Genomic DNA, 18653 nt, shown 5'->3' with positions numbered 1-18653 from the left:
ATCAGTGAAACACTGATGATATAACTAAGACATTTGAAATCATATACATCAAAAACATAGATGACAATTTGCCACAAACAAAATCATTCAGAATACTTCTACCAATAATACACTTTTAGTAGGATTTTAATACTGTATTTACAAGGTATACATATATAGTAAAATAACATCAAATGAGCATTGGTGTACAAGACATACATGCGCTTCTGGGTGGGAAAGGAGGGCTTCTTCAACTTCTTTATTATGGTCGGGAATCTACAACAAAGCATAACACACACATACAGGCACCACACAAACTAAATGTGATAAGGTGTGAAATCAGGGTCAAGGTAATATAACATCACATGGTCAAGGTCAGAGAAACCACATAAGGTCAAAGACAGATAATTAACAGTGTCAAGGACAACAACCATCACAGGGTTATGGTCAGTAAACTTCACAGGGTCAAGGACAACAACAATCACAGGGTTATGGTCAGTAAACTTCACAGGGTCAAGGAAAGCAAACTTTGCAGGGTTAAGGTCCAAATTTGGTCAAAATCTACTCTGTCATTCAAGACTAGTCATGATTTTTGGAATTGTTGATATTCGACGGAGGCCATGGCATGGCATCAGCTCATCTTGGTCCATTTGACCTGGTGAATAAAAGAGGTCAAGGACACCAAACTTAGTATACAGGCAACAAAAAGCTCTATTTCAGATAGTGATAAAGAGCAGGTTCAAGACAAATGTCAGCCAACTTCATCAACAAGAAACAAAAATCCTATTTTATTTTGTGATGGAGTGAATTAAGAGCCATTGACAGTAAGGAATATAGAGCAAGTCTCAAGACAACTAGACAGCAGTGAATGGATTAAACATTAAGTTCCATAGACCTAATGAATAAAATGAAATGGTAAAATAGCAAAGATCAGAGGTCATAGGTCACGACCAGATAGATGTTGGCTTTAAAGTCAAGTCACTGGAAATAGGAGGAGTAAAAATTGATTAATGAAAGAGGAGGAAAGAGCCAGAGCCATGATGAAATACTGTAGAACGTACTATTCCAATGGTTGTAGTTTTAAAACGAGGAGATGATACAGGATGGGCCAGAGCTAGGATAATGATCACATAGCAACGGTAATGAATCTGAGCTGGCTGGAGTACACAGGATACGATAACAACAGATAACAGGATGGGCCAGAGATAGGATCATTATAACTTAGTAACGGTAATAAATCTGAGCTAACTGGAGCACACAGGATACCATTACAACAGATAACAGGATGAGCCAGAGATAGGATCATTATAACTTAGTAACGGTAATTAATCTGAGCTAACTGGAGCACACAGGATACCATTACAACAGATAACAGGATGGGCCAGAGATAGGATCATTATAACTTAGTAACGTTAATGAATCTGAGCTGGCTGCAGCATACAGGATACCATTACAACAGATAACAGGATGGGCCAGAGATAGGATCATTATAACTTAGTAACGTTAATGAATCTGAGCTGGCTGCAGCATACAGGATACCATTACAACACATAACAGGATGGGCCAGAGATAGGATTATTATAACTTAGTGACGTTAATGAATCTGAGCTGACTGGAGCATACAGGATACCATTACAACAGATAACAGGATGGGCCAGAGATAGGATTATTATAACTTAGTAACGTTAATGAATCTGAGCTGACTGGAGCATACAGGATACCATTACAACAGATAACAGGATGAGCCAGAGATAGGATCATTATAACTTAGTAACGGTAATGAATCTGAGCTGGCTGCAGCATACAGGATATGATAACAGATAAAAGGATGGGCCATAGATAGGATCATTATAACTTAGTAACGGTAATAAATCTGAGCTGACTGGAGCATACAGGATACCATTACAACAGATAACAGGATGAGCCAGAGATAGGATCATTGTAACTTAGTAACGGTAATGAATCTGAGCTGACTGGAGCATACAGGATACCATTACAACAGATAACAGGATGGGCCAGAGATAGGATCATTATAACTTAGTAACGTTAATGAATCTGAGCTGACTGGAGCATACAGGATACCATTACAACAGATAAAGACATATATTTGATGAGAAAAGGGATTCAGGACAAAACTGACAAAGAGACTATGGTTATGTGGCATGGTCCAATGAGATTTAGCAATTACAAAGAGTCAGTGGACTTTAAGGAATTCAGGATGTACTTTTTATACAGGAATTCATGCTGCATATTGACTAAGGCTGTGAAAAAATTTAAAATCAGAACAGAACAACAAAGACAATGTAGTAACATTCACATGCGGCATGCATTTTCTTTACGATCTCAGGAAGCTTTTGCACAACAAGTTTGACAAACCATAGACAAAAGTTGAACATATGTATATTTATATAAAACTAAAATAATTCCTCTAAATATTCTGATAGAAGACTACCTGTAAATAGTCCATTTCCTTTACCAGTGTTACATATACATGCATCATATTGAAGGTGTGTGCAAGGTAAATTAATACAATGTATGACCTGTATGTACACAGAGCAAAACAGTGAGGTACCAAAATTACCAGCGCATATATTGAGCATTCATAACACACCTATCATAATATTGTCATATTTCATACTTTTCCTCTGGTAAGATATGAACTTTTTTTCTCTTTTTTTTTTCTTTACTAAAAAATAGTTCCATCCATACAGCACTTTCAATGAACTATTTCACATCCACTTTGTTCAAAAGCATCACTAGCATATCACAATGGTAACACCTACAGCTGCATCACGAACAGTTGTACAAGCCGGGTTGTTTCGTCGTCTTGCCTGGAAGGATATAGATGGTGATAACTTCACCTCTTTAATTCTGTAACAAAACAAACTTGTGTTGAAATGTAATTTCACCGGGACACATACAAAGTTCAGAGTTGAGGTGTAAAGTACTTTAATGATGGGTTGAAAAGTTTCATCTGTGAATCCAACTGAGTCTATCCTCCAACAACACTAGGAAAACAGCAAGGTTATCTCTGATTCAGAGTCAAGGGTGGGCTTATTGCAGGAGAGTAATATGAGGAGACAACATAACAAGAGCCTTATGGCCTTAATGGTCATCTGAGTTACAGTGCTTCATGTAGCATGTTGTAGAAATTATTTTGTTAAACAAAAGGCCTTATGGCCTTAACGGTCATCTGAGTTACAGTGCCATATTTGGTAGTAAGGAAGATTTTGGACACAAACCACAGCTGATGGACTTATTGTCAGATAAAGATGGATTGGTACAAACCTGGTGCCATGTTTGGTAGTAAGGAAGACTTTGGACACAAACCACTGTTGATACTGGTCCTACAAAACAACAAATACTGGTATCATATACAGAGTAAATTTACCACATGTGTCAGTTAGTCCTTAAACTAATACTGAAATAAAGTCTGACTGCTCCCTTCCCTCCTTTCATTTCCCACCAACTCCACTTCACACAGATGTGGTGAAAATAATGCTTTAGTGCTTAAGAGTTATTCTTCTTGAAATACTTTGGTCTGTTTTGATTGTATTTTCTAATTTTGAAATACTGTGATTCACCTTAAGAGTTTATTAGTAGAAGCATGGGTTTATAGCTGGAAAAAACAAGGCAGTTCTTTTGGAAATGATTTTCAGGCTCCCAATATAAACAACTTTGAGTTTTAAAAATGTTTTGAATCTTCATGAATTGTCAAATGTACAAGTATAATCTCTTAATTGTGTTGACTAATTGGTTGATGGACCATCATAAATGTATTCATTTATTGATCTGTATGAAATCATGAAACCAGGTGAAGCTAGGGTACCTAAACAATTACATCACTGTTACAAATGTTCAATGTAATGGGCAGATCATTAGTAACAACACAAATCTATTTGAAGGTGTACAGATGTTTCACCTTACAAAAATACATTTTATTGCCAATTTAAAACACATCACAGATGTTTAAAATGCATAATATGTTTGCCATCATTACGAGTAACTTAAAACTTAGGTTCCAAATTTAGACACACATGTAAGATTAAAAGGTCTGTGATGTCAGACCATATGTGTTGTGATGTCATGATTCAGTTATTTTGAGATCTGGAACTGTCATCTCGGACTTAAAAGTAAATATTTCTTACAAAAAGAAAACAGTATGACAGTATGTAAAAACAAACACTAACAGAAATATTCTCTACATTTAATGTTATCTTTTCATACAATCATGGTATTTGTGATTTTCTGACAGTATTTTAATGTTTCATATGCCTAATTGATTTGGAAAAATCCTTTTATCATTACTATGTTTTTGTAAGCAAGAATCTGGAAACTGATTTCTTTATGGGTTCAAAATTTTGTCGCTTCACCAAAAGCTTAAAGCAACATGGAAGTCATACAATGGATTGTCATTTTCTTTAATGATTTGATTTTGGGGTAATTTATTTTTGTGATTTCTTTTTCATCCTTCAAAAAAGTGAAAAACAAGAAAATGTCTGTAAAACATAAATGCCCTCATCACCAAGGCCTTGACCTTGGACTCCTGAAACAAAACAATGTCTGACGTATTCTCATACATGATCATTGCAAAGTTTGACTAAATTCATGACGGATTGAAGTTGATAAGTGTTGAAATTGGATCAATTGATCATTTTCTATAAATAGCAAGGATGGCCTTGTCCTTGACCTTGGGGCCCCTGAAATACAACCATGTCCAAAATATACTCATAATTGACCTTTGAATGATATTTGAATGAAGGTGCTGGGTGTGTACACTGAATCAAGATGGGACAGTGTGATACGACTTCGCAGGACAGTTACATGGGCAATGTTATATGCCCCATCCCCCTTCCCCATGTTATGATGGGACATACAGTAAAACCACCCACTGAAAACCTTAACAGTAACCTGAGTCAGATGAGAATGAATCACGCCCTGATGGTAATTACTGTTATATGAACCATATGTATTACACTTTCCTGATATTCCTTCCCCTGCTGTTCTATAAGGGGACTCGATCCATTTGAAATACAATTACCTACTATCAATAACATTTTAATTTGAAATATTCCCATCCCTTCCACTCTCCCAAATATGATCTGATCTTGACATACTGTATGTGTGTATAACTTCTCAATGATATACATTATGTATGTATCTGCTTTGTTTTGGAATCAGATCTAGTGTACTGCTATACCAACAGAACTACCTATCTTAACGTCAGTTGTATTGTACACCTTTGTTTGATCGTTATATGCTCATTGGAAGTTGGATCTTTTCCCTTCTTTTCTCTTCTCTGTTTTTGCTCTTTATGAGAAGACATTTAAGCATTCCTTTCCAGAAATAGTGATGATAATCTTTACCTGTGAAATCCAAAATGGCCACCTGGAAGTCATTTTGTTTCTTCTGATCAGTCCCAAAATCAAACGAGCACAAGGAGAGATCAAAGGGAAGTTACATATGAAATTTGACAAATATCTATTCAGTACTTCTTAAGAATTAAGAATTTAAAAAGAATGCAGTAAACAAACAGTCTTTTGTTTTCTCAATATTCACACATCAAACAGCTATGACAATTAACAGGCATGAATTTAGTCATAACAATATAACGCTCTGAAATAATCTAGGAGGATTAAATTGTCAAAATTAATAACTGAGAATATCATTGGTTTACTGGAAACACTAGCTGCAAAATGACACAAGAGCATGACCAGAACAATTTAGAGAGTACAAAAGTAATTAGACATACCTTTTACCAACCGCCCATTCTGTCAGACCTTAGGGTTTATTTAGAGAGTGATCAGATATCCCTTTTACCAACCGTCCATTCTGTCAGACCTTAGGGTTTATTTAGAGAGTGATCAGATATCCCTTTTACCAACCGTCCATTCTGTCAGACCTTAGGGTTTATTTAGAGAGTGATCAGATATCCCTTTTACCAACCGTCCATTCTGTCTGACCTTAGGGTTTATTTAGAGAGTGATCAGATATCCCTTTTACAAACCGCCCATTCTGTCTGACCTTAGGGTTTATTTAGAGAGTGATCAGATATCCCTTTTACCAACCGTCCATTCTGTCAGACCTTAGGGTTTATTTAGAGAGTGATCAGATATCCCTTTTACCAACCGTCCATTCTGTCAGACCTTAGGGTTTATTTAGAGAGTGATCAGATATCCCTTTTACCAACCGCCCATTCTGTCTGACCTTAGGGTTTATTTAGAGTGATCAGATATCCCTTTTACCAACCGTCCATTCTGTCAGACCTTAGGGTTTATTTAGAGAGTGATCAGATATCCCTTTTACCAACCGTTCATTAGGGTTTATTTAGTCTATCCCTTTTACCAACCGACCTTAGGGTTTATTTAGAGAGTGATCAGATATCCCTTTTACCAACCGTCCATTCTGTCTGACCTTAGGGTTTATTTAGAGAGTGATCCATTCTGTCTGATATTTATTTAGAGTGATCCCTTTTACCAACCGATTCTGTCTGACCTTAGGGTTTATTTAGAGTGATCAGATATCCCTTTTACCAACCGCCCATTCTGTCAGATCTTAGGGTTTATTTAGAGTGATCAGATATCCCTTTTACCAACCGCCCATTCTGTCTGACCTTAGGGTTTATTTAGAGAGTGATCAGATATCCCTTTTACAAACCGTCCATTCTGTCAGACCTTAGGGTTTATTTAGAGTGATCAGATATCCCTTTTACCAACCGCCCATTCTGTCTGACCTTAGGGTTTATTTAATCTGGATCCATCACACCATATATGACACCCACTTTGATATCAAATCAAAAGTGTAACTGCACATCAGTTTAATCTCATGAATTATTAATAACTTATTTAAAAAAACAATTATTGGTTTAAATGTGAGAAACATGTACAGACATAACAGCTGTGTCTTGTTTTGTGTTTCTCATTAAGTTGTAAGTTAAAACCAACAAATGTACAACATAAAATATGATTTGATATCAATTAGTCCAGACGAAAAACCTGCAATCAGGATCAGAACAGGATCTAAAGACGTCTAAATCTGTGTATTGAAATCAGTGATTTAAACAAATGATGCCAAAAATACCAAGATGATTTATGAGTTCAGGGATCAAGTATAATTTGTTATGTAAGGCTACTCAGAGATATTTGTATAACTGGATGCCTTGAAAGCTTGGACAGTCAGTAATAATCAACGATTGCCATCATTAGTTGTGAAGCAATGTATTATTGTTAATTAAGGTATATCTAACACTGAGAATAGTAGATCATTTCATTTTTGTTCTGTCACCTAAGATTGTGAAGCAGATAAATAGTACATACCCAATAAAATGTCAATTTCAGCAATTACACATAAAACAGAATGTGCTTAAAAAAAATTACTTCATCCATGAAGAGTGCTAACTACGGCTACTGACATTTTATTAGTGTAAAATTAAACTGCCAAAAAATCATTAATGCTAGATAAATTCTGTTTTTTTTTTAATATAAACAGTGACTTATTTATCTAAGGAACCTACTCAAATACAATGTGTGTACAAAGACTATCCTTATGTAAAGTATGACAAACATGCATGCTTAACTGAAGTTTGTCTGAAGACAGATAGGATGTAATGAGAAAGAGATGAAACAGAAAATGACTTGACAATCTTAATTTAACAATGTCTATTTAGCAATTTATTCCTGATTCAATCAACATAAACATATTTTTTTTAAATTTAATGACTTATTCCCAATTCAACACCTAAAGCCCTTAAACTCGGTCATACAAACAGAATATCCACCGAAGATGCAAACTTCACTGCATACCCTGATGAGGATCTGAGAGACTGAATAAGTTGTTCAACAATAGACTAGACAATACACAAGGCATTTTCTATGTTGAAGGTAAACTTGAGCCCCTTTTAAAAAAGTCGAGTAGTCTGGGTCTGAAATTTCACGAAACGTGAGCATTACTTACTGGTCCCAAATGGTACGTACAACGAATAAATCATCAGTGTTAACCATCTTCATTGAGCTGATTTTATACATACTCAAACTAAAATGACCCAACTCACTAAGCATGTATTTATCAGGATAGACACCTGATATCTTTTGTTCAATGTTTCTAACATCCTCCAGCTTTTAGGACTAGTTTTATGATGGAGCGGCAAAGCATGACATTATCCCCCTACAGCCAGTTGTTGGTGTAAAACCAAAATATTGATATATATATATATACCAGAATAGCAATTTGTGATGTCACTCAATTATGTAATGCAAATATCACCTGAAGATCTAATACAGTGAAAGTGATAGTGTAAAATGATCCCTATTTCATCGTCCATTATATCACAGTTAATAGTTAGAGTTGTCCACACCGAAACAACTTCACGGAGAAAATTTTGAGAAAAATTGTCTTACTGAAACCTCTGAAACAGGTAAAACCAGTGAACAGAATAAAATATGCTCTGATTGGCATTGTATGCATATGTTGTGATTAATATTCACGTCTGGTATACTGTTAAATGTAAATTGATATTAATTTCTGAAGAGTAAGTTCATTTCATCAATCCTATCAATCTTAGTCCATTCACTTTGTGTCATAACACTGACAAAACAGATATGTTAATATTTATCTTTGCTTGTGAAAACACTTTCTACTGACTACAGAAACAAAAAAAAAAGTGAAACCTAAAATATAAATTAGATGTAAATATTTCATAATAACAAAATGTTTTGGCAGTTATGTCCTTGTTTGAAAGATTTTCAATTGATATAATAGATGTTTCATCAACTAGGTTTGGAGATATACTGAAAAGGAGCGGATGTAACATTTTTATGACACAGAATTCTGCCTCATACGACAATCTCTCTGAGGTGACAGGAATCCTTAGTATATCAGCGTGTTTACACATGAATATATTTAATTTATCTCAGCTATTCAGAATGTTTACGGATCAGGGCAAATGCATACCTGCCAACTTTTCAAAATTATGGAGTTGACAAAAGGGCGTGAATAACATTTATGACTCACGACAATACCTTGTGCGTCGTGACATTTTGTCCAAAAGGAAAAATTCATTAATGGATATGTAACAAAGTAAATACTTTGCTATACTATAACAACGAACAAAATATCTAGGGGGTTTTCATAAGTAAGGATCCAGTTGGAATTCATTCATTGTAATTCTTTCATTGAACTCGCCCAATATATCAGATATTAACATTTATGGTTATCTGTTTAGTAGTAAGTAAGGACATATATTTCCAAATATGATGCTTTTGAAAGAATTTGTTTAATTGACATATGGAAAAGATAATATCAATCATCTCATTTCACTTAAATGTTAGAGAAAAAGGCAAAGAAACAAAGATAAATGAAATAAATTTGTCTATAGAAATTCAATCTAGATCTAATGGTCCATGATATTTGAATTTTTGCCTTTACTGCGATATGTATTTTAGAACTGAAGACGTATAGAAATCCAGGAATTTGGTCTGGATCCATTCATAAGTGTAGCTATTTCCTGTTTAGCCATCATCACCTTTACTGGGAGAACCAAACATGATGCCAACTTAATAGTTCTTTTAAGGACTGATGTGGTTAAATTATTGGTATTGATTGAGGAATACTTGCACATTTTTACATCATAAAGATTTCAAACCATTTTCTTGTTCAATTTGTTATTTGACCGAATAGGTAGTATAAACATGGTAATAACTACGTAATTATCTAAATAATGACCTCATCTTTATCAACCATTACTTAGACCCTGTCCTGAATCCTGACCAATAGTCTTCTGTTAAGGCCAAAAAATATAAGTATGTAAATTTAAGAAGGCAAGTAGCTTAATGTAACTCTTCTAGATACTTACATTTGTAATAATACTTCTAACTTCAGAAAATATCTTAATGCCACATTTATTTGGTTTCTAACAGTTTAAAGGAAATACTGATTTTGACAGAAATCCTTTTGATATATGAACAGAAACTTTGCACAATATAAGAAAATAATAATGCATTAGGCTACCAGAAAAGGTATTAGCTACAGTGAAAATGTGCTTCCTTTTGTATGTGTTTCATATACCATTGATACTAGTGTATTAATGTATGTAAACTAAATATCATGTTTCCATGTATGCAACTAAATATCATGTTGTATAAATTTTAGTGCAGATGTAGACTGACAACTTTATATTGATTGCAGAACAGCTAGTACAGAGCACTATGAAAAATCTCAAACTGTCGCCCACCTGCCATAAGCAGTTGGAAGGCACTGACAGTTTTCTTTGTTGCTGCCTTGACTGCCGTGTTAATCATATTTACAATCTGATGAGGTCTCCGTGCGTTTTAAACATAAATGTTTTGCCATATTTTTAACATCGCCGATCGTCATGTTTGGTGTTACTTCATACACATCTGAATCCATTACACATTCCACATTGGAGAGCGATCTATTCGAATAAAACTGGGAATCAGTACCGTAAAAGACCCCAATTTCCAGAATTTCCGATTTAAGTTTTTGATAACCCTGTGAAATTTAGGGTCGGGGGTAAAAAATAGGGTTGGTCGTGCTACCGGAAACAGCCATGTACAAGTGTGCTCATAAGCGTAGCGGTCAACTAAGATTAACTGGAAGTGGGTGACACTAATTAGATAATTGGGTAGTGTAATCACCTAGCTAGGCCTTGATTATGTGGCCGGGTGGTCAGCCTTACCAATTTGACAAACATAGCAAGGTTACTTATGACTTACCTTGTGGGATCTCTGAAATCGGGAGATTCCCTTAATTTTGATTCATACTTTACACAGATAAGTATAGGATCTGTATCTCCTAGGGGGCAGGGTGACAGAGTTAACCAAGGTAGACAACTCACTTTTCTGTACTTTCTAAGAGGAGTATGGACTCTGCGTCTCCTAGGGGGCAGGGTGACAGAGTAAACAAGGGGAGACAACTCACTTTTTGCACTTACTAAGAGGAGTATGGACTCTGCCTTTCCTAGGGGGCAGGCTGATAGAGTTAGCCAAGGTAGACAACTCACTTTTCTGTATTTACTAAGAGGAGTATGGACTCTGCCCCTCCTAGGGGGCAGGGTGATAGATTTAACAAGGGGAGACAACTGACTTTTCTGTACTTACTAAGAGGAGTATGGACTCTGCCTCTCCTAGAGGGCAGGGTGATAGATTTAACAAGGGGAGACAACTGACTTTTCTGTACTTACTAAGAGGAGTATGGACTCTGCCTCTCCTAGAGGGCAGGTTGAGTGTGTCCATCGCAGCAGCCAGTGTGGACACCAATAGAACACAAGTCGTAGGAATCCACCTGTTACCACGCATGCTAAGTAGGTAAAGGCTCGCTTCCATTTGTTTAGTTTATATCCTTCTATAGCCTGCAATATGAAAAACAGATTCAGTTTACAAAGTCAGTAGCCATCAAACCACTCTCTAAATAAGTACACCACAAAGAGAAAAGTGAAATCTTAAAGCCAGCTTGTCAATGTAATACAAACTGGCATGTTTCATACCAATAAATATGTGCACATGTGTTAAAAGAAACAATACAACAAGATAATGCGAAGTGTGACATTATCCCCCATGTCCTACCATTTAATAGAAAGACACACAATCATATACATTTGTATATATATATGTTAATACTACAACAAGTTTAATTTCTATCTATTATCTTTAATTGTTCCATACAAAATATTGAAATGGAGAACTTCTACTAGAGTACTAGATTGATACCTGTAACCAGTTTTGAGTATTAGATAATTACCTTGAAAACTAAACTTTTTGATTTGCCTATCTGTTTCCATGGTAACAGAAAAAGTTTTCAAATAGAGAATTTCCCAATAGCAAAAGATGCTACCAGCTTAATAAGTGTAAAAAGTTTTGAGCTATTATCTTGAATGGTTTCAAAGCACTGGTCCAGAAAAGCTGAAATTTGTGATGAGGATTATATGTTCCATGATAACTGGAAAACAATAACTAGGGTGCTAAATACAGAAAGTTTTGTGGAGTTGAGGGGAATGGTTTTGAAGTTGTAGCACTGAAAGGAAAGTTAACATTAACTTTTGTGTTTTTTGACTATGTTCCCTTGGTAACAGAAAAAATATAAAAAATGAAATGCTATAGATTGCAAAAGGCACAACTAGGGCACTAACCTAATATATATAAATACAGAAAGTTTTGTGAAGTTGAGAGGAATGGTTTCAAAGTTGTATCCTGGAAAGAAAAACACTAATTTAGTGTCTTTTGACTATTTTTCCATAGCTAAAGAAAAAATATAAAAATGAAATGTCATCAATAGCAAAAGGCACAACTAGGACACTAAACTAATATATATACATCTACAGAATGTTTTGTGGAGCTGAACTGAACAGGTGGAGACACACACACTGACGGACAGAGTCCGAATAAATATTCCCCGCAAATGCGTTCAGCGGGGGATAAGATTAAAAAAAAAACCTTGCTTCTTTCATTAACAGTAAAATTCTCACCATTTGATCCTCTGTGCCAGGATTGACATACTCCTTGTTTGGATCCATGGCAGGCGGGCCTGTGACATAGACACCACTCTTTTCTCCTGTTAATATCAACATCTTAATCGTTATCATATATTCTACACCTAAAAAATCCAAAACATTATCATACACTGTATGTTACACAAAATATCAAAGGCACTTAAAGGGGCTATACATGATGGATTGAAATAAAGGAATAAAGGAAGTGGTAAATAAGTATAGAATGGAAGAAAATAACTCAAGTATTTTAGCAAGGGTCAAAAGGTCAACATATTCTATCCTATCCTATATTCTATCTGGTCAAGAATCAGATATGCTACAGTTACGACAAAATTTGGATGAAGCTAAAATTTTAGTAACAGTCAATACTGGCAGAAGACACACGAAAAAAAATCTTTATTCATAATTCTGATGACAAGAAACAAGTAAAAGATGCAGAGCATTCTGCAGGATAACAAGAGGCCAATAGGGCCGGTATAGCTCACATGAATCTTAAAAGCCAAGTATTTATTTCCCAATGGGAGCTGCCCCTCCCACACTAGAGGGATTCCTTTACCCAGCCATCCTTCTTACCATATTGAGACAAAATTAAATTATTCCTACTGGAGAAGCAGGATTTAAAATAATTTGCTCTATTAGGCCTTGCCCCATTTGCCCAAGGGGGCATAGACCCACTGCCTATACAAATTTGATTTTACTTCACCTTAACATGATTCAAACCAAATTTTGACAAGATCCAAATTATTCCTACATGAGGAGTAGGACTTTACATAATTTCTCTATTTCTCATATTAAGCCCTTCCCCCTCTCATATCTGGACAAAGTCTAATTGTTCCTACAGGAGTAGGATTTTAAAGAATTTGGTTTATTACACCTATTGGACCCCATCTCCCCATCCCAAGAGGCAGAGACTGACCGCTTATACAAAATTGATTTCCCTTTACCCAAATACACTTCTGACCACATTTGGGCAAAATCCAATCATTCTTAAAGGAAAAGTATGATTTTAAATTAGAGACCTAGCTGCCTTGATGGTCATATGAGATGAGCAATATTGATTATAAAGGTTAAAGGGTAAGTAGCTTTCAAGTGTCATTAAAACAATTGTGACATTAATGATAGTAAGCCAATGTCAATACATGCATACCATTAAAACTGTCATTCTACACTAATAATTCTTACAAAGTTATTTCCAGTGGGAAATAAACAATGTTATGCTAAAATATGCATTTTTCTATGAATAATTACAGTAAAGTTAACCTCCTTAACAGAAAGAAATATGAGACCCATTTCAGTAATTAAAGCACCTTAAGATGCTTCCATCCATGAAGAGCATTTGATTCCACCATACTTGCGTTTTGAGAAGAAGACTTTAGAAATCTGACCCTCTTTGATCCTGTCCATCAGCCCCTGGGGGTCAGTCAGGATCTACATATGCATACCATCAGGGCATCATCCCTTTCTCATACTTCTAACCAAGTTTGAAATATTTCTAATGGAAAGGAAACAAATTATGCTCGAAAATCTATTTTGCCTATATAAACTATAGTAAAATTTATCCCCCTTCCCCATGGGGAAATGTGAGACCCTGGGGCCATGAAATTCAAAATTTTGGCAAAGCACCTTAAGATGCTCCCATCTATGAAGATTGTTTGATTATGCCATCAATGGGTGTTGAGGAAGAGTTTTTTTGAAATCTGAGTTAATTGGACCCTTTTTGGCCAAGCCCTTCAGGCCCCTGCAAGGGGGGACTGTACAATTCATTATTTTGGTTTGTCTAAGGCCAGGGAAGGTTTCCGCGAAATTTCATTTAAATTGGTTACAGGGTTTTGAAAAGAAATTAAAAAAGTTAAATTTTTTATAGACACATGACAAGATTGCAATAGGTCACCATGAGACCCAAGGGGGCCAAGATCCACAGTTTATACAAAATTGTTTCCCCGTCATCTAAACAAAAAATCACACCAAATTTAGACAAAATCAAATCATTCCTACTGAAGAAGTAGGATTTTAAATAATTTGCTTCATTTCCCCTATTGGGCCCCGCCCTTCCCATCTAAGGGGGCAGAGATTTACCGTTTATCGAGATCCAACATTGATTCCCTTCTACCCAAATATGATTCAGATCAAATTTTGGACATTCCTTGTAAATATCAGAAACTCATAAATGGTAGGTTCTGTTCATGAAAAGCAGTTGCACAATCCCATTGATGAAACCTGAGAAGAAGTTTGAAAAAAAGTGTTGCACAGGGAAACCATGATTGCTCAATCATGTTACAAAATGGCCTCCATGGCTGCCATGTCAAAGTTTTGAAAATGGCGAAAAATAACAACACTTTGTTGGTTACCTTTCCTTAACATTCCCACTAACTTTTATCTCAATGGCACCAGTGCAACAGGAGAAGAAGTATTTTTTTCAAGATGGCTGCCATCTTGGATAGACCCAAAAAATAGTAACACTTGGTCAGGACCATCTCAGGATCATTTCATACAAGTTGCAGCTCAATCCCACTAGTGGAACTTTAGAAGAAGTTTAAAATGTAAAAATTCATGCATAGCGGACAGTAGATGATGGACAGAGTTAGGATTATGATAGCTGGTTTACATGTAAAACAACTACAGACATTTATCACGATATTAATGTTTTTATACTCCTAATTATGTCAGAGTTTTGACTTTTATATGTAATTGATCTCAACAAGTACCCTATACCACAAGGTCTTCTTTAGCTTGCAATGGTTGGTTACTTTCTGAACAACATATGGGATTAAGTTATATGACATCCACTCTAAGGCAAAGTACCGGGTCCAAGAACACAAGATACCAGCAGAAAATAATTCTGAGAAACACAAACTGTTACAGTATGGAGCTGAACCAACATTGTTTACAAAATGTAGAGTAGCAATAGATAAGGATACATTGTGTACGTGACCCACATAATATATACCTGTGAACAAGATTTCACTAGAGGTCTTTTGATCTATAATCAGTGTTCCATTTCAAGAACATAGCATCACATCTACCATCTTATCAGGAGGATTCTTTTGGCAACATGTGAAAAATGTGCACTCCTTTACTCTTACTGGCTTAATGACAGTCACCTTACAATCACTGGTTACCTTACAGTCACAGTTTACCTTACAGTCACTGGTTACATTACAATCACTGTTTACCTTACAGTCACTGGTTACCTTACAGTGACTGGTTACATTACAGTCACAGTTTACATTACAGTCACTGGTTACCTTACAGTCACTGGTTACCTTACAGTCACTGATCACCTTACAGTCATAGTTTACCTTACAATCACTGGTTACCTTACAGTCACAGTTAACCTTACAATCACTGGTTACCTTACAGTCACAGTTTACCTTACAGTCACAGTTAACTTTACAGTCACTGGTTACCTTACAGTCAATAGTTACCTTACAATCACTGGTTACCTTACAGTCACAGTTAACCTTACAGTGGCTGGTTACCTTACAGTGATTGGATACCTTACAGTCACTGGTTACCCTACAGTCACTGGTCACCTTACAATCACTGTTTACCTTACAGTCACTGGTCACCTTACAATCACTGTTTACCTTACAGTCACAGTTTACCTTACAGTCACTGGTTACCTTAAAATCACTGGTTACCTTACAGTCACTGGTTACCTTACAATCACTGGTTACCTTACAGTCACAGTTTACCTTACAATCACTGGTTACCTTACAATCACTGATTATCTTACAGTGACTGGTTACCTTACAGTGACTGGTTACCTTACAATAACAGTTTACCTTACAGTCACTGGTTACCTTACAATACCTTACAATCACTGGTTACATCACATTCACAGTTAACCTTACAGTGACTGGTTACCTTACAATCACAGTTAACCTTACAATCACTGGTTACCTTACAATCATTGGTTACCTTACAGTCACTGGTTACCTTAAAATCACTGGTCACCTTACAGTCAATGGATACCTTACAGTCACTGGTTACCCTACAGTCACTGGTCACCTTACAATCACTGTTTACCTTACAGTCACTGGTCACCTTACAATCACTGTTTACCTTACAGTCACAGTTTACCTTACAGTCACTGGTTACCTTAAAATCACTGGTTACCTTACAGTCACTGGTTACCTTACAATCACTGGTTACCTCACAGTCACAGTTTACCTTACAATCACTGGTTACCTTACAATCACTGATTATCTTACAGTGACTGGTTACCTTACAGTGACTGGTTACCTTACAGTGACTGGTTACCTTACAATCACAGTTTACCTTACAGTGACTGGTTACCTTACAATCACTGGTTACATTACAATCACTGGTTACATCACATTCACAGTTAACCTTACAGTGACTGGTTACCTTACAGTCACAGTTAACCTTACAATCACTGGTTACCTTACAATCATTGGTTACCTTACAGTCACTGGTTACCTTAAAATCACTGGTTACCTTACAGTCACTGGTTACCTTACAGTCACTGGTTACCTTACAATCACTGGTTACCTTACAATCACTGGTTACCTTAAAATCACTGGTTACCTTACAGTCATTGGTTACCTTACAGTCACAGTTTACCTTAGAGTCACTGGTTACCTTACAGTCACTGGTTACCTTACAGTCAAAGTTTACCTTACAGTCACTGGTTACCTTACAGTCACAGTTTACCTTACAGTCACTGGTTACCTTACAGTCAAAGTTTACCTTACAATCACTGGTTACATTACAGTCAAAGTTTACCTTACAATCCTTACAATCACTGGTTACCTTACAGCACTGATTACCTTACAGTCACTGGTTACATTACAATCACTGGTAACATCACATTCACAGTTAACCTGACAGTGACTGGTTACCTTGCAGTCACAGTTAACCTTACAATCACTGGTTACCTTACTGTCACAGTTTACCTTACAATCCTTACAATCACTGGTTACCTTACAATCATTGGTTACCTTACAGTCACTGGTTACCTTACAATCATTGGTTACCTTACAGTCACTGGTTATCTTACAATCACTGGTTACCTCACAGTCACTCACTGGTTACCTCACAGTCACTCACTGGTTACCTAACAGTCACTCACTGGTTACCTCACAGTCACTCAGTGGTTACCTAACAGTCACTCACTGGTTACCCCACAGTCACTCAATGGTTACCTAACAGTCACTCACTCGTTACCTTATAGTCACTCACTGGTTATCTTACAGTCACTCACTGGTTACCTTACAGTCACTCACTGGTTATCTTACAGTCACTCACTGGTTACCTCACAGTCATGTGTTACCTACCATTCATTGAAAGTTATCTGACAGCTGAAACTATGAAATTTGCCTTAAAAATAATACAGTATCTTATCCCACAACAAATCCCTAGGTTTAAAAAATCATATATTGTATATATATATATATAGTGAAATGAACTTTAAAATGCTGTTGGTTTATTTTCTATTTATGTGTGAAATCAGTTGTTAGTACAAATAACAGCTGTAGAAATCTAGATCTCACAAAAGCTAGACAGTCTCAACTTTCCATTAAAAGCCATAACCTGATCTACGAGTAACCTTCATGTGATGAAATCTTATTTGAAAGTTTAAAGTTGATATATACTATGGGTAATGTCTGTGCTTTACAATGTAACCCAGTTTATTCTTGGTCACTCCCCACCAAGTTTTATTGTCACCCTAGTGGTAAGACTTATTTTCCTTGATGTTTTGTATATATTTATATGACATGTCGATATCATTGCAGTACTTTTATTTGGCAATTAAGAAAACTATGAAACAGGGACATTCGAATCACAACCACATAAAGTACATATTTGGAGATACAAGTAACAATTACAGGAAATAAGGTAGGTAAACAAATCAAAACCTTCAGTTATGGTGTTATATTACAAACTTGTGGATAAAAATTAAAAAACATACCTTTCCTGCAGATCATTTTCCTTCAACTCCAGTACGAATCTATCAAATTAACCCATAATTCACAAAGGGAACACAGATAGTAGAGCCAAATCTTATTAAGCATGTAGTCGCTGTCTGTACCACATGTGTCTAGCGAGAAAATAATAGAGTTTTTATATAACTCAAAATGTGAAAGAAACGAATCAACAATATACCAAATTGTACTATTTATGCTTTATTTTACTTTGTATTCGACTT

The 18653-nt window shown here is 35.9% G+C and overlaps 1 protein-coding gene across 1 annotated transcript in view; it reads right to left on the bottom strand.

Annotated features, from left to right (window-relative positions):
• Positions 1–18432, bottom strand: part of LOC132546980 (polyamine-transporting ATPase 13A3-like) — a 42417-nt gene extending 23985 nt beyond the window's left edge. Inside the window, exons 1-6 of the mRNA XM_060210716.1 lie at positions 18417–18432; positions 12458–12543; positions 11177–11344; positions 3268–3326; positions 2763–2850; positions 199–255 (exon numbers count right to left, since the gene is read on the bottom strand). Coding sequence (XP_060066699.1) covers positions 199–255; positions 2763–2850; positions 3268–3326; positions 11177–11344; positions 12458–12543; positions 18417–18432 — 474 coding nt within the window. The remainder of the gene's footprint in view (positions 1–198; positions 256–2762; positions 2851–3267; positions 3327–11176; positions 11345–12457; positions 12544–18416) is intronic.
• Positions 18433–18653: the final 221 nt, after the last annotated feature.

Source organism: Ylistrum balloti, unplaced genomic scaffold (genome assembly GCF_031769215.1).
Source record: "Ylistrum balloti isolate Yb309-2 unplaced genomic scaffold, AGI_CSIRO_Ybal_v1 Utg369926, whole genome shotgun sequence".
Lineage (NCBI taxonomy): Eukaryota > Metazoa > Mollusca > Bivalvia > Pectinida > Pectinidae > Ylistrum > Ylistrum balloti.
This window is presented reverse-complemented; position numbering and strand designations above follow the sequence as displayed.